The sequence below is a fragment of the Lepisosteus platostomus genome, chromosome 12, assembly GCF_059453375.1.
Source record: "Lepisosteus platostomus isolate fLepPlt1 chromosome 12, fLepPlt1.hap1, whole genome shotgun sequence".
Lineage (NCBI taxonomy): Eukaryota > Metazoa > Chordata > Actinopteri > Semionotiformes > Lepisosteidae > Lepisosteus > Lepisosteus platostomus.
In genome coordinates, this window is record NC_142622.1 from 6,122,157 (window position 1) to 6,147,309 (window position 25,153).

Consider the following 25,153-nt stretch of genomic DNA (forward strand, 5'->3'; position numbering starts at 1 on the left):
GGTTCTGTTGCAAGGGAAAGAGCCTTGTGTGGATGGTGGCTGCTAGTTGTGAAGCTGTGAACGAGGTTGTTCAGATTAGGTGGTCAGTGATAAGGACAGTCGGGAAAGAGGGCACCAGTGTTCAGGTTACTGTGGGATGGAAGTTGTCATTTATGGTCCTGGGAATAGAAAGGATGTTAGAGTGGTAAGGAAGCATCAACGGAATGTGGTTGTTAGTCCAGGGTGTTCCTGTTTGAGTTGATGAGGGCACTGTCGATAACATGTTTTGGGTGTCCCCTGTCAATGAAAAAAAGAGTGCGTTGTGAGGGCGTGGTTGAGAAAGTCTACAGTGTGTTGTCACTGCATAGTTGTCAGAGTCTGAGGGACTGTGAAAAAGGGAGAGGGTTTTTAGTATGCCAAGGAACAAGTAAAAGTTTATTCCATGTTGAAAAGATAAGAAAATAAACAATGTTCGGCTGTGGAGCCTTCTTCGGGTGTCGTTTTAGTATTTAGTATGTTTTTAGTGTGTGTGGGGTGGAAGGAGCTGTACAGGAAATATCCGTGAGTCAGTGGGTTTGTGATAAACAGAGGTTGAAAGTCATATACTGTATATTCTCATATTCAATTAAAATGAATTTACCTATGTTATGTCTGTTCAATAAAATGTCAGCATGCCCGCTACACAAAGTGTCCTTTTTTATCTGATAGGTTTTTGAATTGGTTGTAACTATTGGTGGTTTCCTTAGATGGTCAGTTTATTTTTAAAATGCTAAGACAAAGGGACCGACAGACAGATGTCTGCCTTTTTGTCCTTATCTTTCAACAGCAGTCTCATCCCTACGTCTCATGTAAGCTCTGTATAAATTCAGCCTGATCTGTACATCAGAGTGTTCTCTAGTAAAAAGGATCAGGATAGAGCGGTACTTTACTCTTGAGACATCAACCAGGTGAGTCCATGACAAGGACATGATGATATTGTAAAAGCGCTAAAAAGGAGGAAACATTTTGACCTTGTTTAATTTGCGTGTGAGTGATTCTTATGCACATTCAAAATTCTGAGGAAAAAACACAACCATTCAAGCGGACAGCAGACTGTTAGGCTTGTTGTTTCAGAGGTTTGTGAGCATAAAATCAATGAAACATTTTACACTCTAAAATTCCACTGCAAATGGACTGGTTCTGGATTTTTTTTTGGAGAAGTGAACCAGGAACCTGTCACATTAATGCCACCTTAGTTACTTCTATTTGTTTTAAAACATTTCAAAACTTTTTTCCATTATACTACAATATGCATTAGGGTAAAAATAAATAGGATTTTTTTCTTTTCAAATTGCTAAATGTAATAATCCCTGAATGTAACTGTTCAAGTGTTAAAGAGTTAAAATACATTCTAGGTTTATCCCTACCTAAAGGTGCGGTCTAATAAAATTATAAATTTTGTGTTTATTAATTTTTATGAATGAAATCGTTGAACTCCAAATGACTTGCCAATATTAAAAATGTTTAATACTCAAACTAATGATATTGTTACAGCTATTGGAAGTGACTATTGAAGTGTCTTTAAGAGTCTTGGTACAATGATTAACAATGGTTACAGTTAACTTATTAACTGTAATACGTTTTAGCTTATCCCACTTGGTTAAGGGGTAGCTTCCTGGCTACAGGGTGAACCCCCTTCAGAGAGAAGAGTTTACTAAGGAGCAGCTGCAAAGGTGGAGATGAGGTGGAGGCAGGATGCATGTGACAAAATGTATGAAGAGGCATTCATGAGAAAACATATATCAAAAGTCAGTAATGATTGTGATTAAAACAGCTGTATGCAATTTGCTGAGGGTACCATTATCCTTCCTGATCATTATTAAGCAAAATATTTTCAATTTATTTCTAATTTTTCCATAAAAGAAACACCATATTTAAGTAGCCTAACTGAGTTGAACACCGTTCGTTCCAGATCTTATCTGCTGAGCTAGCCTATGCATTTGTTACTTCTTTCAAGGGTCAATGAAATAGTCACTTTGAAAAGTGTCTCTTAATTACCCACTTCCTGACAAACTAGCCTAATTCTTACAGGGGTTAATTATGAGGGTTTCAAGTAATGACATACAACTTTAGACGTCTTTATTTTGTCATTATTATAATGATCTCTGGCTGTGAAATAAAGAGTGGGTCGCCTGTATTATCTCGTTAGTCTCTAGGTACACCTAGCTGTTGTGCCTCAAACAAATCTGATGCGAGTAAATCATAATGGCATCAATCAAGAGGCAGCCGCACACTAACGGTCTTCATTACATGTGGTATAATATTGTTCTACAGACTGTACGCTAATCCATAGTAAATAAGTCATTAGAAAATGTTCTACTTTGCTGATGGAGCCTGCTTCTCACTATTTTGAAAGCTCCACTGCACGTAAATCTGTACCACTGTTGGTTTGCTTCCACTCTTTTCCTGTAGATAATCTGCTGTATATAGCTAATATACATCTAATGTGGATTAGATCAGCCCTATAAAAATGTTCTCAACAGCAATGGATTTGTCCAGTTTCCTCAGAGTCCTTTTGCATTACTTCAGTAGGCTGGAATTACGCCAGGAGGCCAAACTACCAGATAAGGATGCCTTATTTTTGTGCTTTGTGTCAAATCTGTATTATTGTATGTCATTGCAATCTACTGTCATTTTAATTGTCTTTCTTCTCCAGCGCTCTCACTTCATAATGTCCTTCACCGAGTGCTAATAGGTAGTTGATAAAATTGCTCATTACAAAAGCAGGACGTTTGCTGCTACCTTTTTGAAGTACTTCTAAGATTTGATGGAATTCATTAGTTCCCTTAACACTGGACGTCCTCTAGCTTTTGCAGAGAACAAAAGGTGACAGGGCATACATAACAGTAGGTGTTAATTCAGGTGCGCCAGGGTGAGTCTGACCCCTATACTTGTTTGTACGGTGTGTGATCTACAAGAATGATTGCCCAGGATTTTACCTCTCTATTGTTTCCTGACAAAAGTTTGCCACAAGACAGATGGTAGCTGAGCTGCTCGGATTCCAGGAAGACATTACCTCAGCAGGGATTAGAATATTATTGATGCTCTGCTCAATCTCAAACAATGAGCGGAGCCTACCTCACCAACACTCACCAGAGGAATGCTGCGCTGGAGTCCACTGAAGGATGTATTGAGAATTTGATATTTTTATACATTTTTTAACCACTGAAGCTACTCAGCACATTTATAGAAAAGCATACCCCACAGCTACTGAACATTTATTTTGATCATAACAACAAAAAAAGAACCTGTACTGTAGAATACCATCATTTAAGTGTCACGTTCTTGGTTGTTTTATGTAAATCCTTAATTAAATGTGCAATCATGCTGTCAAAATACCTAGTGAACAAAGCTCTAAGATTCTTTACCATTCTGCAAGAGAAAGGATGATAGTTTGTATCTCTTATTTATAAAAAATGCTCATCTCTGTTTTAAATTAAATATCTGTAGCTCCACTTTTTCCCAGGTAAAAAAGAAACTTTGTAAGAACTAAAAAAACTGTAAGATAATGATCTCCAAAACTAAGCTTACCACAAAGAAGCAAATATGACAAGAAGGTCTTTCCAATTTTAACTGAAAAAGTAGAAAAAAAACAACCTTTTAAACATCTTATCAAGATACAAAATATCGAGGTACAAAAATGTAAGGTAAAGGAAGATATTCTTAAATTGATTATGCTATTCAGTTGTTGACTAGATGCATGCAAAGCTGATATTTAAAGTTGTGGAACTTCACTCAGAACATCTTTTATTATGTGCGCCTACAAAATTATGTTTCATCTCTAAATTGGATTGTAATTTCATTACAGTTTTATGATTGTAGATCTCTAAATATCTCTACTCAAAATATCCTTTATATCTAATTTTGGCACACCCTGTTTTTATAAATCACCTCAGTGTTTTTTTTTCCTTTTGTCTCCTGTTATTTCAGGACTCCCTGCAAGTTCTAGTCTTTTACATTAAACAATTATAGTTAAGGGATTACAGAATTACTTGGAAGTGACAATTATTTTACATGAATACATGAATTTAGATGCATGTGAGAAAATTAACTTGGATGAAAAGAAATCCACCCCATCTTATTAAAAGCTACATGACAGCAGGAACACTATTAAATATGCTTTTCTTGCTTCTATAATGATTTAATTCAGTAATGTTTTTGATTAATACCTGCCTTGCTTGTAGTGCATTTTACAGTCATTTAAAAAAGCATCATTTAAAAAAGCAAGCCAGGAGGTCTGTTGAAAAGATTTTGTGGTATGCTGAATGGTTTTTGAATAGTGTTCTGTTCAGATACAAATCACAAAGAATCTACACAAGGAGCAGTAGTGTACATTAAGGAATGAAAGGCACACAATTCTTCTCAACTCAACCTCTATTTTGAAGTACAGTATTAGATCAAAGCCCAGTGTATGTGAATGAGGAAGATGGGGAAAAGAGGCAGGAAATATATTAAATATGCAAGTTACAGAAAGGTAGAATGTGCAGAAATCTAGTGTACTGTACAAAGGCAGAAGAGGAAAATAAAATTTTATCAGCATTTTTTCAACTGTTCCCTGAAGGAAGGGCAGCCAGAGGTTGTTGTCAGCTGTTCCATCAGTTTGAACTGATTTGTCCTGCTTTCCCTGGCCTTTTCATCTTGATTGCTGCTTTCAGTAGCCAATTTAGGTTATCGATCTGCCAATCAGAAGTCTCATTCCTTAAATTCTCCAGACACGTAATCAAACAATTAGAATCCTATTAGAAAGGTATATGTGAAATCTAGGACATTTACAAAACAATCAGGAAGAGATGGGAGTTGTGCCTGTGTTGTTGGCTTGCTACCCTTCTTAAAGACAAAGGTAAACATTTAGCCTTTATAAAATTAGACAATAAAAATATGGTTTTCTCACCTATACAAATTTGGAATTTCCAGTTACTGATCAGCTCAACTTGTCTCTGTGACCCCTATATCAAGAACAGAGAAAACAGGGACAGTGAACATCATGAGCTCTCTCTTCAGTCATATCCAGTATCAAACTCACATACCATTCGATGAGCTGTGAGCTCATCACAGTACATAGTGTCTTACAGTAGATTTTGCAATAAACTGACTAAGGGTGCATCTCCCACTGATGACATTGAAAGGCCAAAGATACCCAGCAAGTTCAACAGTGTACTACAATGTAGAAAGCACAGGATACCCTCAGTATCTGAAGTCCACCACATTCACACTGCTACCTGGGGAATCCTGGTCAGAGTTTGAGGATGACAGCTGGGGCTGGACTGGAAATGCAAGGTCTTTCGGGTTTAACATGAACATGAATTCTGACTGAACTGTGTTTACTGGCAGAGACACACAGAAGCCCCTCTGGATTTTAAGTGCTGGTTTTTGCAAAAGGGTGATAAAAAATCAAATGTAAAACAGAGATAAATATAGAAAGTAGAATTTTATGGGAAATATTTAAGAGTCTACAGCCTCACCGTTACAATTCCTTCATCCGCCAAACAAGAAATGTTCTTTGCTTCAAGATTCTTATTAATTTTAAATGCATTTCAGTATCAGAATTTTGAGATGATCAAATCCATTAATAATGCGTACAACAAAATTCAGGATTGAGCAGTAAATTAGAAATATGTTTCCCCAGAAACACTAAATCTGATTAAGAAAATAGGACTAACTATACAATACTACAATGTGATGTGTTTATTTTTACATGAAGAAATGTCAGTACTTGGTTCATTCTACCTTGTATGAATGATGTTCAGATTTTTTGCTTTTCTCTTTTATGAAAAAAGGAAGTGTGAACTTCACAGAATTGGACTATGCTGAGGGGTTATAATTGGTTTGCTTTTGTCTCCTTATTTTGCATTTCAAGGATGGATGAGATATAACACCATTAGTGGGAAACTGCGAAACATTAAAGCATTTTTTTATTTAGGTTTATATGTGGTTATGATGTTCTTATGAAATATATTTTGTTCTAAGTGTACATGAAGTTTCATCACCCTGGTTCAATTGATGTTTTTAGCCAGACATCCCTAAATGCAACAAAATAGTTTCTTTGTACTGTATTTCTGAGGTGTTATTCATTAAGATAACTTTTGTTGAAGTTGTGGTACTTGATCCTAAGACTGTTGTTATTTAGTCTCCATTCTATTGTTTTGTTTTTTTCTTGATTTTCTTGTCTGGAACTTCGTCTCTCTTTCTATTGGAGGAATGAAGTGAAGCAAAGCCTCAATGTTATGAAACTACCCCAGGGAATCCAGTCAAATATACTGATTCTCTGTGGCCAAGCTGCACAGATAAAAAGACTCAGCTGCATATTATTACAACACCCCAGCACCACCACAAAATAACATAATTGTCATTCAAGAGGGAAAGGATCTTTTGTTTTCTTTTTTCATACTTGGCATGATATCCTGGTATCAAACAGGACTAATTATAACTTGTATACTGTAGTTCAAATAAATAATAATAATAAAAACTTCATGTTTCTCCTTTGAGAAATCATGCTTGTTTACTTCCTTAATATTGAGTTTTGTAATTCACCTTGTGCCGTGTCATCATGCCTGATTGCTGCTGAAATGACTAGGCTGAGAGCTCAGAGTCGCAGGGTACAGCCCTGGCTTAATACAGCAGCTGTGCAAAAAGACTAATTATTGAACACTTTCCCATGTTTGGCATGTAAGCTTACCACATAATAAGGAAGAATGGTATTCGTGTAGCCTGTTGTAGAATGGTATTTTATAAATAATATAATAATATAAATGCTATATGGACTGTATATACTGTAAGTAAACATTACAATTAGAAGCCCATTCTATTTATAATAAATGTTTCAGTATATACTGTGAAACTAATAAATGTTTTCACTGATGGGGTTTTCGTTGCACAAATGTGAAGTGACTTGACAGAGGTTGTTGGAGTTAAGCTGTCATCTTGCAAAAAATTCTGGTCATCTTGCCAGAATTGTTTGCATACATATTACATTGCTTTACATGACTTGAAATATGGCACCATATGTTATTTAATGTGACATCTTCAATCATATTCTTCAGAGAATGAATAATCCAAATGAACCTTGCTTAACATTCCTGTGAAAAGGTGGTACAGTAGTATCAGATATTTCTCAGGATCAAAAATCGAAGCACTAGACTGATGTGACCGAATTCTACTTCCTTCAGAATTCTCTGAGAATTGTGTTTCCTTATCTGATACCCTGGAGTAGTCAGAATGCCTCAGAATGTTTCAGTTCAGCTTTCGTAGATAGGGATTGCTGCAGATTTTTAAAACTGTTTCAAAAAGTGTCAGTCACAAGTATTGTCACCGAGCTGGTGCATCTAAGCAGCTTCATTGCAGAATCCAATTAAGACAGGCAATACAGCTACAGCTGTGCTGTGTGTTTTAAAAATAATGTATGTCTGCAGTACATAATATTTTGCATGGATGTTATACAGTATAGCCAAATACTGCATATGCATGTATTTTTATATATTAACATACAGTATACAAGATGTGTCACACAGACGAGCATGTAGCAAGTAAGCCTACTAGACAGTGCCAATGTTAGATGAAAAGAGTGTTTCATTTTGCAGTAGCTTATGACATGATCACTTGCAATACTGTGTGTGTGCAAACTTTCAAGTAATTAAACAACTTGTTCACGAAATATTTTTCCTATTTTTCAGCAGATGTTTTAAAATAACAAAGCCTGTGGTTTACAGTGTACTCACTGTATAAATAGCACGTCAAACAAAACATTGAAAAACAAGCTATTTGTGTTAGATGTGATGTAAATTGTAACTCAAACTTCAAACACACTTAAAACCCAAAGGTTTATTACAGGAATCGGTTACTCAAGACAGTGGATAAGGTGAAGTAGTGTAGCAGAGCTAGTTCGGACACGGTGACATAATCGCCCCTTCTTGCATGTACTGTAGCAGGGACCTCAGCCACCATGGCTGGGGGAGGTCTCCTTTAGCTCATGTGGCTGGTTCCCTGTTGCGTTATGCCGAAGACCCGGGTTCGTGCCCAAGGTGCTGCGGGACGAACCGGCAGGGTGCAGCAGCGGAGGGCACGAGACCACGCGGAACCGCGACGGTCACGCTAGCGGTGAGGCCTTTGACTCTGAGTTCCCCCTTGTTCTCCCAAGGACTCCTCAAAGGCAGGCAGGAAGTCCTTCCTTATTAGTCTTCCAAAGAGGTCTGGCAAGACGGGGATTTGCATTCGGAGGAGACCCTCTTTAGCCCACCAGTGGTTCTTCTGCACAATCTCTCTCCCCCTACTGGGTGAAGCCCAACAGTTGTCATTCTGTAAAGAAGCCACCTTTAAAGGCGCTATATAAAATAGTAAAAATCTTTTTATTATTTTTTTTTATTATTAACAGCATGCTTCAGTCCCCAGTGCCCATGACATCACACACACACACAGGGAACATGAATGACAAAAGGAAACAGGACATGGGGTCGTTAAATATGATAAAGTCCAGATCTCAGGCTCTGTGAGCAGTTACATCATCATAAGTAGTGTGGGAATGCTAACCCTAACCCTAGCTGGGGTTTCAACAGAGCAACCCTACATTCTGTCTCTGAAGCCCTCCAGTCATCAGAGTAGGCCAGTGTAGGGTTTGGCATACTCTGGCATTAAATATGGACTCCAGTTATTCATCTAGTTGCAAGATAAATGGCAAAATGTTACTTAGTAGAACACGTTTTCTTACAAATTTTGATCTGACTCAGTTTTGGAATACAATCAGTGATCACTGCAATATACACCATAGTCCGCCAAAAGTCTCTGAAAAAAATAGGAGCAAATTTTCACTGGTCCTAAAGTTCCCTTGGGCCCCAAAATCCAGCACTGGGCATAAATAATGTCTAAGTAGTGTGTGAATGCTAACTCTAACCTTAACTGGGGTTTCAACAGAGTAATCCTGCAATCTGTCTCTGAAGCTCTCAAGTCATCTGATTTGAAAATATTAGACTAAAACATACGACTGTAAAACAATCAAAACCATTCAGAAAGCTCTTGGAAATTGATCGAGCTCAATAATGTGTCTTCTTTAGGTGAATTTTCAACCAGCTGAGAAATGCTGTAAATATGGTATTGAAATGAGTGTGCATTTCAGTCCAGAGCAGGGTTTGGAGTACAAGAACCATCAAATGTTGACTGCAAAACAGTCTAAAACATTGCAATATACAACATACAGTATGTCAATTTACTGTATTAGCGGAAGTGTGTCTCAGTCAACATTTTGTTAATATTTGCAGTCATATGTTTTTATATTCAACATAATACTGTAATCCTTGGTTTAACAGAATAATAAGGGTATCCGTTAAATCAGAAGAAAAACACGATTACCTGAAAATGAGATGTATATTCAAAATCTTTTGACAACACAGTCAACATTGTTCCTGTGCTTTTTTTAACATTCATTTGCAAGCTCTTTATTGCATGTGTCATAAGTACAATATATTGTACAAAACTCAGTAAAGCATACTCTCACTGGAACACAATATTCATCATGCACAACTGACCTTCCCCTATAGGGCATCGTTGATATTCCTGAAATTTAAACCTATGTAGTGTTAATTTTTGCCCTGTTAATTTTTTTCCGAGTTGGGACGCCTGTAAGTAAGAAGAGGGTTAATGAGGGTTAATTATCTGGGAAGAGACGGTTACAGGTTATTGAAAGACAAGGTTACGGTTCATATGGAAACCCCCTGGCCACGCTCTTCCACAAACACCCAACGCAAGCTTTTCGCCTACCATTATTCTGGCCAAATGCATTTCTGATTTTACAGACAAAATTCCCCTTTAGCAGATTTTTCACATTAAACCTGCAGTCTGTTTAAGTGAATTCTGTTTAACAGAAGGTTTACTGTATTTAAAATCCCGGTGAAGGAAATTTAGAACCCTGCCATATTAAAATAAGCACCCGGAACAAAATGGATTTGCCCTGTTTTCTCTCAACAGTTCCTCACCTGTGATGTGTAAATGTGTAAGACATACACATGCACATCTGAATTAGTCTCTGCATGACACAGAAGGCCAAGCTGCCAGACCAGAAGAATGCATTAGCTTCATTGTTCTCTGTTCTTTTCTTAGTCAGTTCTTCTGAGCCACTGTTCCACGCGGGAGAATTAAAGATAAAAGGCTTGAGCAGAAACAAGAAAGCAAAAATGTCTAACATCTTGATCTATGTTATTCAGATAGAAATCAAGATTATGGATCTAGCTAAGCTTTTCTGATCAATTTAACACCCAATTAAGATTTAAAAGCATACTAGCATTCCAAAATAGACAAGAATAATGAAACTCAGAGTCAAACCAGCATTTTGAACTGTTACTTAGGAAACATGAGGTTTTAGTTTTTTGTCATTTTTTCCATATTGAAATGCGTCAAAAATTGTCTTTTGGAAATTGGTCGATCTCTGGAATGTACAGTAGTTAAGATTGGTATGTTATTATTACAAGAAATTCCAAACGAGGTAACTATTAAATAAATTAGTGTGATTTTGCTGATGAACTAATCAAGGACATTAACAACAATAATGAAAACACAAACAATGAATTTTGATTATGCCACACAATTGTATTTTACCTTATTCTATGTTTTTTTTTCTCCAAATATAATGTTATCACGTCAAAATGTCATTAATACTGTCATCCTGTTTAGCATTTGAGCTAAGAAGCCAATAAACAGATTTTGAATCAAAACATTACTAGGTTGTATTTCTATAACTATTTTACCTACAGTATCTACAACAGATGTCAAATGAGAGACACAAGAAATATACTGAATAAGAAGTCAGTAGTCCTATTATCCTATAGATGTATTTATTATCCTATAGATGTGATGTGTGATCAACTGCATTAGATGATTTCAGTTATGATTATGCTGCTATTGAAATTCATTTTTTGTATTGTATTTCTTATTCAGAGATACTTCCATTACCATCACTATAGTATTAAGAAATATAGGATCATGATCTCACAAATTATTGTAACTCTACAAATTGGACAAACATTCCCAAAAGACAAATACTTTTGAAATTAAGTTAAAAATGAAAATCCTGTAATTGAATGTTTGTTTTCCAACACTTTTCTGAATTCCACAAATGTCAGCAAATGCTAAAACTACATTAATTAATTCAATTAATTAACTAGCTAATTAAAAATGTAAGGCTGTTATCTCTAACAAATACAAAAAACAACAAATACTTCAGCATTCTAAATTATGTTTAACAGTGAAAGGTGTTACACAAAATTAATAACCTAAAATAAGATTATTTAATTTGATCAAATTTTAAAATGTTTTATCTCTCAAATACACATTTTTTCTGTGGGAGCACTAACAGTAACTTACTTTGAAATAATTCACATTCCTGTTAGTAACTGGAAACAAAGAATACAGTTTAGTTTAACTGTAATTCTATGGTGTGGACCAAAAAAAATTAACTGCTTTCACACCTGAAAAAAGATAACTCTGAACCCATCTAATTTGCTGCTTTTTATTTCCTTTGCTGTTTTTTGTTCCTAGTAATGTAGACTATTAAAGAATTTCCAGCAGCATTAAAACTAATACATGTTGAGATGGAAAAAATATCTTTGATGTTTTATGCCTAAAAGGCTAGAGGAAAGGTCTTATTTAACTGTAATGTCATTATCTTTACCAATAAAAATAGTTAATCACAACTTTTATTGTGATTACCACAATTTATTCCCTGTGGAAGCAACTAAAATAGTCTAATTTCATAAGAGCCTAGGAGTAAAAATCTTACCCAAGTTTAGGTGATGACAGCCAATAAAAAAACTGGGACATGCAACAAATTACCCAAATCATGTATATAGTTGTAGATGGTTCAGATCAGTACAAATTAGATTCATTGTGGAGGTGTAACAGTAGCCGGTCCAGGCTCCCCAAAACGTAGTTCAGGACCCTATGCAGACGGTATAATCCAGAAGTTAGTGGAGAAGGAGACGATGAGGATCAGGATGGGTTGACAGACAGGGGGGCGTGACTATGGTGATCCGGTGCTCAAGGGCTATGGCGCAGGCGAACAAGTCCAAAACAGTCCAAATAGGGAAACGAGGGCACAATCCAATATCCAAAAACCAGGAGGTCCATCCAAGATGAAGACAAGAATAAAAACAAAGAATGGGGACAAGGATCCAGGAACAAGGAAGTAAAAATGGAGTCACGAGGCCAGGCGCTCCGAGCCCAGACTCAGCTGGGTCAGGATGCTGATAAGATACCTATGCCCTCTAGCCACGGACATAGGGTGACTTGATGGTACTGTAAGCGGGACTCTGGGCGTTCGTCTTCCAATGCAGGGCCAAGAGTAGCGAGAGCACCCGGCTTAAATAAGGAGGGACAAACAGAGGGCAGGTGCACGTGATCAACTAAAATACGTAAGGGCCAGAGTGGATTCCGATTGTGACAGGAGGAAGGTCATATAATATAGAATGGTACAAAATATGAAGACATATTCAGTGATTTAATCACACTTTCATTAATATTACCACACGCAAAGTGTTTCCATAGATTCAGGATTAGTTTATAGACGATTAAAAGGATGATGCAAGGGAAGGTCAATGTGAATTGTGACTGCGAAACTGCTGTATTGCAGCCACAATAGTGGTAAAATCTCCAATAATGAGGACCTTGGGTTATTACAAAAAAGAGCGGCAGATGTCATACTGTAGATTGGGCTAACGTGGCTTCCTGTGCTACCATCAGACTGGCACTCCATCATCATTAAACTGTGAAAATTACTTTGAAAAGTGTGAAATGGAAGAACACAGGGGTCAGGAAAAGCAAGAGAAACCAACATGAATATGAGATGTTAAGATTTTGCCTTGTGCTTGGGCAGGTCCGCATAATTTACACCTTCATTTCGAAAGTGCAAACTATTGCAGGACTAACTAATCAAAGGCACACGCCGATGTGGGTGGGGTAAGCACCTAAAATAAGCAAGGTCAAGAGACTGATTTGGGAAATTGTCTTTAGATTCTCTCATGATCCTAGTCTTCCTAGAATTACCAGAAACAGCTCAAGAGTTTGCTGAAATAGTTTCACAATGTGTTGGAGTGTAGCGCTCTAGAATGATGCATATCAACTCAAGGTTAAAACATATCTCTTATACAGTTATAGTGGCATGAACAGTGCATTATTAATACAGTTAGCTGGATACAAATGTGCTAATATAAAATTGAAGTACTGTAAACCTTTGACCAGGTCAGTTCTTGCTCTGTAACATATTTGTTGAACAGTGGGTGAAAGGTTTTCTGCCTCGTCAGGTTTTGAGGAAACTCATGTAATTCAAGTTTAGCTAAGAACACCCGTGATATTCTTTGTATTTTTGTATTTTTTCACCACTTTGCACATCTGTAGAGAGCTCTGTTTGCTAATTTACTGTACATATGATATATGTTGTTACTGCTTTTGTTGGCACTAGTTCAAATTACATCTTGTTGATCTGCCACAAGACAAGATATAGACAGACATAGCCTACATAGAGGCAACCAGTCACCTTCGTTATTATTTTGTGTTTGCCATATATAATGATATTAGTTAAAAGTTATTATGTGCAGAAGTGAAAACTGCTTAGATATGCACTGATAAAATAAAGAAAGGCAGGCCCTAAAGAATTACAGCAGTATGATACAGGTTACTGGACTATGTTGTTGAAGCTGATACTTTGGCTTCCTTCAAGAAACAACTGAAAGAGATCCTGGGATCAATTATTTACTAACGGCCAAAACCGGTGAGATGGCCCAAATGGCTTCTGTGGTCTGTAACCTTATACCGTTAACTCCACATTAAACTGAGCATGGCGCTTTGGACAAGTCAGACCACAAGGCACACTCTTCAGCAGCTGCTGGGGATGCATATTGTTTGCTCCACTTGCCTCTCCAGTGGTGCCAGCTGTGCCGTTGGTGTTGCCCTTCCCCAGTTCCTGACGCAGACCCGGGCTGCATTGTCACGTTTGCTTCGGTTCTCTGGTGAAGGTCCTGCTGCTTTTTCCTGACCTTTGCTGCAGTCCTCCTGGTCACACTGGAATGCATTGACCCTCTCCAGCACAAGGGACTGTATAGAGCTTTGAGAGCCAAATTTGTGGTGGCATTTCCAAAGAGTTCTCTTTCCTGCTGTGTTACTTCTGCCACAGGGACTGTGGGCAAACGAGCACTGCATTTCTGCTTTCATGTGGCTTAATGACCGTACTGGCTTTCCTGTGTCATTGTAAATAGGTTTGTTATAATCTCCACACTGTTCTACTGGTCAGATCTACAACCTCACCTCAGGAATGTAAAAGTGGCCACTAAATAGCCCCATGATTTGCATTATCATATTTGTGGCTCCTAAACTACTGTATATGAGTTGAACAATTATCATGGCTATTAAGCTAGCACACAGCACTGTGCAAGATAATTGTCTTGACCCTAGGCAGTTTGGATTTTGCAGCTTAATTTGTTTTGCGCTGCACCTAACCTGACATCACCCCCTAAATATATCTTCAAGGAAATGCCTTTACATGTACAGTAAATGCAATCAATTTCTAGTTTACTGGATTCATATTAGAGGTTTAATTATTCCCCTTCAGTTATCATTTAATGAGTTCTTGTATATATTGGGTGATCACCAGGTTATACTATACTTGCTTTGAACATTATAAATTGCCTTGATTGCGTGCAGTAAGTTCCAGTTTGTTTAGAGCAGATCTAATGTAGAGAAGCTGATTGTCATTTCTGAAAATGGATCTTGAAGCAAAAATTGAAGCGAGGAAGTAAATTTATTTCACATCCCTCAAAGGATGTGGAAAAAATACATTTTGCTTTTAAACTTGCCACATGATTGTTAACAAATTGTGTGATGTGTAAAGTCCTCTGATGTTTTTACAGTTTGGCACACAAATGACTATTTTACAAAATAGAGAACTATCCACCCTGAATGGTTCTGAAGAAGGAAATCAAACGATTGTATAATATGAAGAGTTTTAGGTACTAGAGACTGATCAGATTAAGAGTAAGACATTATTTGTCATTTAAAATTACATTTTGCATAAAAGATTTCCAGAAAACTAGAAACAAACTACAAAAGGTAGTAAGATGCCAGAGGAAGGATCCATGTGCTTTGGGTTAGTTATTTTTTGTAGTAACTACTTGATGTTGTCATAATCTCATTTGGTTCACATAAATGGCATCTTGTAAGGGAATAAATTGAAGAAAATGAGGCAACATTATTTTTGCTTATCACTTAAACCTGTAATGTGATTATTGAAATTTCATTACAGTAAGAATCTTGCTAAAACATTAACAGAGTGACACAAAGCTTTCATGCTACAGAGCAAAATCTGCTCAATTTTGTGGAAGGCACTGAAACAGTTTCTTGAGATGAAAGTGGCAGTACCTGGCTAGATATCTTTTTTTCCACTTAATTACAACATTTATTATTTTAGTTGGTCTTTATATAAAAGTGGAGTTTATTTGAAAAGCAAAACCAAAATGTCAGGCTTTTTTCAGTGAAAGAAGAAAATAAAAAAATAAAAGATAAATGGATAAATCAGTATTATCTATAGTCTAGAATTGGGGTTATTTAAAGTTTAGAAACCTAAACTTTACTTTATACTGCATGTGTATTATAATTAAACATACAGGACTAAATTTAAGATAAAAAAACATGTTAGAATAAAGGAAGGATGTACTGTATATGAGTTAAGTTATGTTAAGTTATTTTAATAAGATGTACAGTATTGCATTTCTCACATCTTCCCAATGAAAAATTGCAGCAACTGTTAAACTTACAGTACAACTGTTGAGATTCCAGAGTAACTCAAGCACTAAAGACACACAACACTCATTAATAGCCCATGTCTAGCCTGTACCATTAGATGAGAGTAACATGTATCCCAAGTGGCACAACCCTGGGGTTGGCAGGTTTACATCTGACAGGCTTGCTGGGCAGCAGTGACCCCTGTGACTTGCTGGACACTTGGGACCTTATAGTGCTGTCAGTAAGTGCTGCGGGTGCTGTAGGGCTTGTGTTGTGAATAGAGAGAGAATGACTGACATTGTATTCTTTATAGGAAAGTGTGATCAGCCATTGCCTCCCTGCCTGTAGTGGTACAACTGTCAATCAGCCATTTCTTGAAGGAACAAACAGCCCCATCGTGTTAGTAGAGCCCATTCCCAGAATTCCTTCAAAGAACGGTTTTGCAAGATCCTTAGATAAATAATATGCTTGCAACCAAATGAGCAAAATGGGCTGGTTGGCTTCCTTTCATTTGTAAGCTTATGTTATAAAAGTGCGTCCTAAAAATAAAATGTCAAATCTAACTGAAATATCCATAATGTAGTTACTATTGTCTTACATTATTATTATTTCTCTAAAACCGAATGGAAATGGATGATCTAGAGAATACAAGGGAATTGGGGGATTTTTTGAGGATGTTTTTTTGCCATTTATCCTTATATTACATGTATGTCCTGTATTCAGCCTGGAAATTGGATGTGATTCCCCAGTGGTGGTGTCACACAGAGAGGATGGAGTCAGTTAGCTGATTCTTAGCCGGCTGTGAAACATTGACTCCTGTCACTGGCCAGGCGCCTGTGAGGCTGATACCTGATCGCTGGCATTTCCGTTCGGGGTTTTCAACATGAAAAAAACAACTTCCTGGAGGCTGCGTGTGAGTGACTTCAGATGTCCTAGGTCAAAACCAAAGTGAAGTCAATTGGCAAACTGGCACAAATGCCAATTACTATTTTCGATATATATACAGTAGGCTTCCTGTTTTATACAACCTAATTTTTAATTAGCCTCTGTTTACATTGGCATGTTTTAAAAATATTAACACTAACACTGAGAAGTAACAAATATTATTGTCTTTTTTATTTCAGTAGTTTCATTTAGCTTAATTTAAGCCGCTTTTGTCTCAAAACTCCTGACAGATGTTTCGCCACTTTCAGTTTAAAAGAGCCTGAATCTGGAAGATGTTATACAGTACTTTGCACACAGTTAAACTGTATACCCTACAAGTAGAACAGTTGAAGTAGGCTTCACAGCAGAAAGGATTTTTCTTTCTGCAATTTCAGTGTGGATTAATCCTTGTTCCTTTGCAGCCCATTCACGCTGACAAAGGGGTACAAAGCAACACCATATGATTTCTAGTTGCTTACCAATATTTGACCATCCAACACTTTTAAACATAACACAGATTGCGTTGTGGTATGTTTACCACTTTCTGATGGTTTATTTACTTTCTGACATTATGCTGCTGCACTGTTCCTGCCTTGAATCAGAACATGGTAATTTAACTTGGAACTACTGTACAATAGGAACTGAGCAGAGCAAGGTACTGATGGGTACAGCTGACAACAAAGTTAGAATATACTGAATTTAAACCGGAAAATGTATGCACATTTTCTGTATGCTCCCACTTTATACTGAACTGTGGCAGTTTTTTTTTTTTCAAGTACGCCACATTTCAATGGGGATAAAATACCACAATTAAAGAGAAGACACTAGCGTTTTGGGACCGTTGGAAACTGATCTGACATAAACAGCAACTCTTTATTTATTTTAGCAGGAAACAACCCCAGAGAAAACAGTCTGATTTCCAGTGCACCTCCAGAGGGAATGCTGCATGTGTGTTATGTAGTGATAGAAAGATTATTTTGAAGGTTTGCTGCAGGCAGACTCTCCAAATACCTCAGGAATATTATGAAAGGATGAAAAGCACCAACCTAGTGACTGAAAGGACAAAAAGTATACAGTATGTTCCTGAAACCTTCATGATTGTGTGACTTCTGTTGGTACTATTCCTTTATAGAATACTGCAATTTCATGAAGTAGTTCCTGAAGAACTCTGAAAGTTATTTTAAAAGATCGAGTGTTCTACATTCTAAAGTTGGTTTTTCTTTTATGTTAGAATTCCTCTCTATATCAAACATTTGGAATACTGTGTCTTGCAAAAGTATTCAGACACTTCCTATGGTGTTCGATTTTGTGAAATTATTTAATGTTTCATGCACATTTTTTTCACCTATAAGACTTTTTTTTTCCAATACCTGAAAGTTCAAATTGAAGACTTCTAAGGTTAAGATAAGTTATAGTAATTGTCAGCAAAATGTAAAAAGAAGAAACTGAAATATGCTAATTGCATGAATGTTTAGAACTACAGTATGAACTACATACAGTATTTGGTTTGTTCATTCTCCTGCTGAAAGGCAGTTTGCACTATTCATTTTACATTTAGACCAAAATGTTCCAATTCTGTCTCATCTGACCAAAAAACAAATTTTGCCATAAAACTTTTTTTATTTTTCTCACAGGCCATGATTCACAGACTCCAAACCTGACCACTGAACTCTTATGGGTAGCTTTTTCCCTTATAGTGGCATCCCTAAGAAGTTTGTCCATGCTCAGCTCCTCAGTTTGGAGGGAAAGTCTGATCTAGGCAGTCTGGGTAATATGAGCCACCTTCCATTTCTTATTGACTGAGTATACTGCGCTCACATGGAAATTCAGAGGTTTAACTTTTTTGTATTGCTCTCCAGATCTGTGCTCAAAGCTGTTCACCTACTCTGTGCGTTATCCCTGTCTTGCTTTGAAAGCTCCTTAGTCTACTTTTGTTGAGTCTTCACCTGAAAGTTGTCAGAGGCCACTCAGCTAAATGTGTGGCTCATTAAGGTACATTTGTGTACCTTAACTATTTTTTATGTGCCACAGTAAAGAGTTTGAATACTTATGCAATCACAAAATTTCAATTTTTCTTTAATATTTGCTACATTTTTTTTTTGCTTTGAATGTGCAGATTATGTTGTGTATATAAAAAAATATGAACTGTTACTTCAAAGTGTCATGACTACAAGCTTGGTTTTAGGCAATAAATAGTGTAAACTGTGCAAGGATATGAATATTTTTGCAAGACACTGTACATGCAGAGCCGTTCTGCCTGTGCGGGTTTGTTAAACTCCAAATTTCATGAATGAACAGTCTTAATAATTTTCTGTGTTTACCTTAGCTATTGTTTTGTCTTCGCACCCAGAGACTGTTTTTTGCTTTTACTGCAATGTCATTTAAAACAGCCTCATTCTACCAAATAACTTGAACTGAAAAAAAATTGGTGCTTTTTATAAGTCTGTTTCAAATATCACAGAGAAAAAATGAATGTAGGGTCATAATGTTTGCAAAAACAGGTAAATACTTTTTATGTATATCTCTTTAATGAATTCCTCATTCACACTAACAATATCCCCACTAACAAAAAAGCAACAAAATCTCTTTGCCCCTCTTTCACTTTGAGGTAATTCATCGATATTCAATGCATTTGATTGCATCCTTGAATTCAAAATCCCTAATTTCATTAATTAAGTTTGTAATTTAATTCTCAAATAATTATCCACCTCCTTAAGTATATTCAGTAGCAGGGATAATTTCGTTACTGTTACAGTTAATTAGGAGTGCTATTATGACACTAATAAAAATGCACAGAAGGCAGTCCTGTAAGCATTCTCTCTTTAAAAGAAGTATCATGAAATGCTAAAATAATTAGAGTCACCTAGGACCCCACTAATACAAAGGAAACACTCTGCTTAGTCCCTGATATTAATGTTCTTCATAGAGCACAAAATAAAATAGACAGTGACAGCTGTTAATCGACAAGGTAAGTAATAATCCTTTGATTACAGTAGCTAAAGGCTGTCCTTTAATGGATTTTACTTGTCACTTTTAATTCTTTTTAATCTTTGTCTGCATTTCATTAAAACAGCTTTATCATCCTGATGGCCCTCATGTTGGTATTCTGATTGTGTTAATGGGTTATCTACATACCACAGAGATTGAATAGGAAATACAATAGAGTCATATTTATGTTCTCTGAAATACCTTATTCAAAGTTGATTGCTTTGCCAATCAGCTTTCCTGCCTTTACATCGTATATTAAGGCCGGATCTCAGAATTCCCCCCCCCCCCGCCTCCACCCTGGACTGGAAACCCAAAGCACAGCTCGGCCCCTCTAATCTGCTAGCAGTTAATCCATCTGAAAAATACAACAGACCATGGGCTGAGTGTTCACTGCCAGGCTGTTTCCAGTCTCTACTTTCATCCCATGGCAGATCTGACCTGGTTAGAGGCTACAGGCCTGTGGATATTCCCAACAGATGATACAGGTAGAGTGATATTATTCAGAAATTATGCAAGTTATTCAGAATTTAGCACCGCAAGGCGTCAGCTAGAGCTGTGTCTGTGTTTTAAGTCTGAAGGGGTCGAATGGGTGAGGACACTGTCACCACTAAGGCAGAATAATCTACAGTATGTGAGCTCAGCAGAGAATCAACAAAATCATAGCCTCTATATTCAGTGTTAATACAAATAGTAGTATGCATACTGTAGTATTTTGATTTCATTGTTTATTCTGCAGTCATTTGTTTTTACTGAGGGAAAAAAAAAGTCTTGTGTGGACAGTATGTTTATTGCTTTGACAGTGGTTGAAGCACTTAATGACTTCAGTTTTAAGAGTAATCTTATTATAAATTAAACTAAACATCATTTTGCCTGTTCAAATGTAGCCCTTTGAATGCAGAGTTTGTGTTTAATCATTGGTAGATATCAGCAAACAAGTGTGACATGCAACTACTGTAATTGAAGCCTAATTTTCCACCAGTAATTATACTGTAGTAGTATTACAGTTCTTCGTATTGCTGTCAGTGGTGCTGAAGTAATACACTTCATTGCTATTTCACCTGATTAGTCTCAGTCTTTAATAGTCTCAGTTGATGTCAATGCTTTACTGAAAGCAGTCATGTATTGGTGATACGTTAAGTCTTAAGGTCCATGGAAACTGTTAAAATTAATTATTTGGAATCACATTAAAATTACCTTGTTCTCCTGAATGTTATTTTAGGTAAGCTTGAAGCATTCTATGTTTTTACTTTTAAATTTTCAAATTATACATGGTTGGATTGGATTACAGTTTCAAAAACAACTTCTTGTAGAGTAATTCGATTAATTGCCTTTGCTAGAAAGAACTTGGTAACCCTGTAAGGTTAAGGTGCAATCACTGTGCTAATGTGTCATCATCATCATCATCATCAATAATAATAATAATAATAATAATAATAATAATAATAATAATAATAATAATAATAATAATGTCTCCTATTTTCATAGCAAGAGTAGCTGCAGTGGACGACACATTTAATGTTAAAGCATCATTTTCCATTTACTTTTAAATTTTACTTATGCCTGATGAATATTAGTTAATTTATTCGGAGCGATATGAAGTATGAGGCAGGTTTTTACATTATGATTTTCTACAAAGCAAGACATACAGTATAATAAACATGTTGATGTGTCTCAAAACAACAAAACCAATGAGTCGAGCTAAAGAATAAGGGAACAAGGAAATACAGTTTCACAATTGGCTCTGCTCCATAAAGATGTGTCAAAAGAGCAATGCAGAAACGTGAACAGATGAAACAAAGTTTGAACTCTATAACCAAGCAATATCTGAAAAGAAGGCACAATAGGAAGAATACTGTACAGTGAATACATTATGTTGTAGAGCTGATAACATAAAAGGTACATTTGTAAAGAAAAAAATATTCCTTTCTTCAATAAGATGCAATATCCTCAGAAAGGTGACTTTTTGGTGGTGTATTATTTTCTAATCACAAAATACTCTGATCCCCCCAGGTGTGTCATATCAAGTTCAGCAAATGTTACAGAGATTGATAAGACAGTGAAGAAGCAGGAGTGCAGTCAGCACAGTGATCAATTACAGAAAATTAGATGGCAATTCTATGTCAGAGTTGCTGCAAGTGTTACTTTAATCTAGGGGGTATTCGAAGAGTAGAATTCGTGGTAGAAAGCCAGCGTAACAAATCTTCTATTTAATCTCTTGGGGCAATATGGGGAAGCAATAAAAAGGCAAACAGAGAGTTAGCATATATAGTAGATAATAGGTAGAGTAAAAGTCAGGGGATGTGATATTAAAATGGATTAATGCACTAATACAATTTCATTAAGAATTCAGTTTACACTTTTAATTACCAAGATATAACAAAAATATTGCTGCTCTGGAATCAATTCAGAGAAGAGCGATCAGAGAAATTCCAGAGATCAGAAACATTCTTTACTGACATGGTAAAAGAACATCATTCCTAAAGACTTCTGCAGAATTAACATGTGAAATCTGAACAGTCACATTTAAGACTGTAGACAGGAAGCACAATGCAAAGGGTTGTGGAAGTACGGCACAAGTTGTCCTGTCATGTTGTTTTTACCCAGCATCCTCCAAGAAATGACTGGATTAGATTCTTGGATCATTTATCTACTGAAAAAAAAACACAAATCAGTTAAACAGGGCAAATGGCATCCTCTCATTTGAAACCATTCTCATCCTCTTATTTTGTTTTGAGCAGATTGATGTATTTTCCTATAAACCAGCAGATTAAACTGGTGTTTCTGTTCTGAAGTATTTTTCCAAGTAAGAGGTGTCCTGTCCATGACATTGCAATTCTCCAGTACATTTATGTGACTTACAGTTTTGTATATTCCTGTAAGGAACTTGAAAGAAGAACATAATTAAAATCCAGATCTGCTTTTATTACGCGCTGCAAACATTATACATATGAAATATGAGATATGCCTGTCAGTTTAGCAACAATACTTTGAAAAGGCATCCTATTCATTTGCACATTGTTATTATGCACATTTGCACGGTACAAAATGGGATACATAACAAATAACTGATACTATAGCTAAAGCTATGTTTGTCTCTCCAGGAGAGGTCAAGGGTAGGATTCAGAATATGTCTGAAGGTGACCTGCTGGAGGTGATCTTTGAAATAGTAGGAAAATTGCTAAACCTAATAATTGGCTTCTTCCCTTTCTGAGTTGGTGCAGGTAATCAATATCTGTAATCACGTTTACAATGTAGTGGCTGCTCTGAAGTCATAAAGGAAGAGGAATAAGATGAATATCAAGACCCTTCTTCCTCTGGTGTTGCTGGACAGAGTTTCTTGAGCAGTGTGACATCTATGACCCACAGCTTCAGTCTCTGGCATGCTGAAGCTGAAATGCAGCTTGGAGCTAAAAAATAACAGAACAATTGCTGACTTAAATCAGTCCCAGGGTCCCTGAATTAATTGTACCAGATGGCTTAATGTCATTAAAGACTACCTCCATTGAGACAGGTATTTTCATTTAATTAAAAACTCAATTAACATAACATAACCTTATGGAAGTTTCAGATGCTACTTTCAATGAAAAGATAGCAAATATTGCTACATCAGTTTTTTAAAAGGTTCTAGCCACTGTATGAAGCTCCCAAAACTTACTGTGTGATTAGCAATGTACTGTATGGATAAGCTATGCATATTTTACAGTCTGTTTAAATGATAGTTTCAGTATTACAGTTTGCACAGTATGCAGAAAATAGTACAGAATTGAAACTGAAATAGAACCAGCCAAAGTATATTAGAGTGCCATTGACTTATTCAGTCCAAACAGAAGCAGACTGAATAGGTCAATGTCACTCTCACATAAACTGTGTAGCAAGGAGATGTTTATTTGTTGCGGTTCTTAGGGAAACAATAAATAAAATAAAACACACCAAACATAATAATAAAGAATCTAGTGAATTGTAAAGACTAGAATCATCTCAGATAGCAATGTCAGATGGTATTCATACGGTTTAACATTGCACAAGACTGTAACTCTGGGTAGAAATCACAAGCAGGGTGGTTTTAGTAACATTTTGTTTATTCACATTAAAAAAATAAAAAGATAGGAGCTGGAAAATTGAGCTAAGGAAAGGCAGCACAATATTTTCATTTTCTGTGCATAATAAAGTACTAGACATTTTTGACCCCATTCAGAAGTGTCATCCTTGAGAAATAGGCAGTTCTTTGTCAACAACACCAACTGTCTTTTCAATTGGAATATTAACCTTTGACCTCTTTAGAAAACCTAAAACAAGCTACTAGAATAACATTCTCCATTCATATTTGTCAAAATGCAACTGCCTGATGCCTGATGCCACTGAACCACGAATAAAAAACAGCTTTTTTGACTCTAGCCTTTTCCCTGAGTGGCCTGAATAAGTGTGGAAATCTCCACCAGAGAGAAAGCATAGCTAAATGGACACGGTTATAAACACACTTTCACATTCTTTAAAATTTAAAATTGCATTTTCACCAACCAGAGCTTTCAGTCTGGGAAAAATAGTAGCCTAGAGGGAACTCAAGCATGGAGAGCCAATGCCTCAGAACTGTTACTTTCTTATATGTCAGCAAATTGACAAACTAGTACATACTTTTATTCAGAACCAAGATGTGAAGAAGTCCATTTATTAAGGATAGAGTGTAGTTCATTTCTTTGATTGCATTTCCATTATGAAAAAATAAAATGTTTATGTGATCTTATTTTCTTACTGTCCCTTTGAAAATTAGACAAGCATAAATCTGAGTGGGAGAACTAACAATATAACATGAAACATATTTCAGAGTTACAGCAGCATTGATCATGTTTGTCATCCTAGAAAAATCGTAACACAACTGGGCTTATAGAACTGCTGTACAAATGATTTCAGCCTGGCTTTTAACAGATGGCCAGATGTCAGAAATAAATGCCTATTTATCGTACACTAGATTTAATATACAGAACCTGGTATTGCAATTACATGAAAGGCTTTAAACAAAATTGCATTGCACATTATGTATAAATTCTTACAACTAAATATGATTCTTCAGCAGTCATGCCATAGTGTTCTGATTTAACGAATACAAATTTTAAACTGTAGAATCTTGTCTTTCTGCAACAACAGGGGACACCACCTCAGTTGCTTGTGCAATGGTGCTGGAGAAATTCTCTTTGCAGGAATAACCTCAGGAAAAATTACGTATTCGACAGCTCTGTACAGTTTGTCTAGATACAAAAAGCAAAATTTCATTGTTATTATATTGTAGTACCCTCTGATAGCCAAATCTGGATATCTAGTCATGAATTAATTAATTTCTTGTAGGAATGACCCTGTATGTATAGTACTAATCCTACTAACATGCTATATGGATTGGCAGTACTAAGAAATGGAGTGCTGAAATAAATTAATAATTAACCTGCAAACATAAGAGACAGTCAATGTCATGCCACAT

General features: G+C 36.3%; 1 protein-coding gene across 3 annotated transcripts in view; it reads left to right on the plus strand.

The window, feature by feature from the left end:
• The window catches only part of znf804b (zinc finger protein 804B), a 125,036-nt gene that overhangs the window by 64,317 nt on the left and 35,566 nt on the right, over positions 1-25,153 (plus strand). Inside the window, exon 1 of one of the 3 annotated variants that reach the window (XM_088600615.1) lies at positions 20,055-20,168. The exons of the other annotated variants lie outside the window; for them this stretch is intronic. Within the exon in view, the coding sequence (XP_088456741.1) occupies positions 20,160-20,168 (9 nt within the window). The 5' untranslated portion in view covers positions 20,055-20,159. Of the gene's footprint in view, positions 1-20,054; positions 20,169-25,153 lie in introns of those variants that run through there. 3 annotated transcript variants of the gene reach the window in all.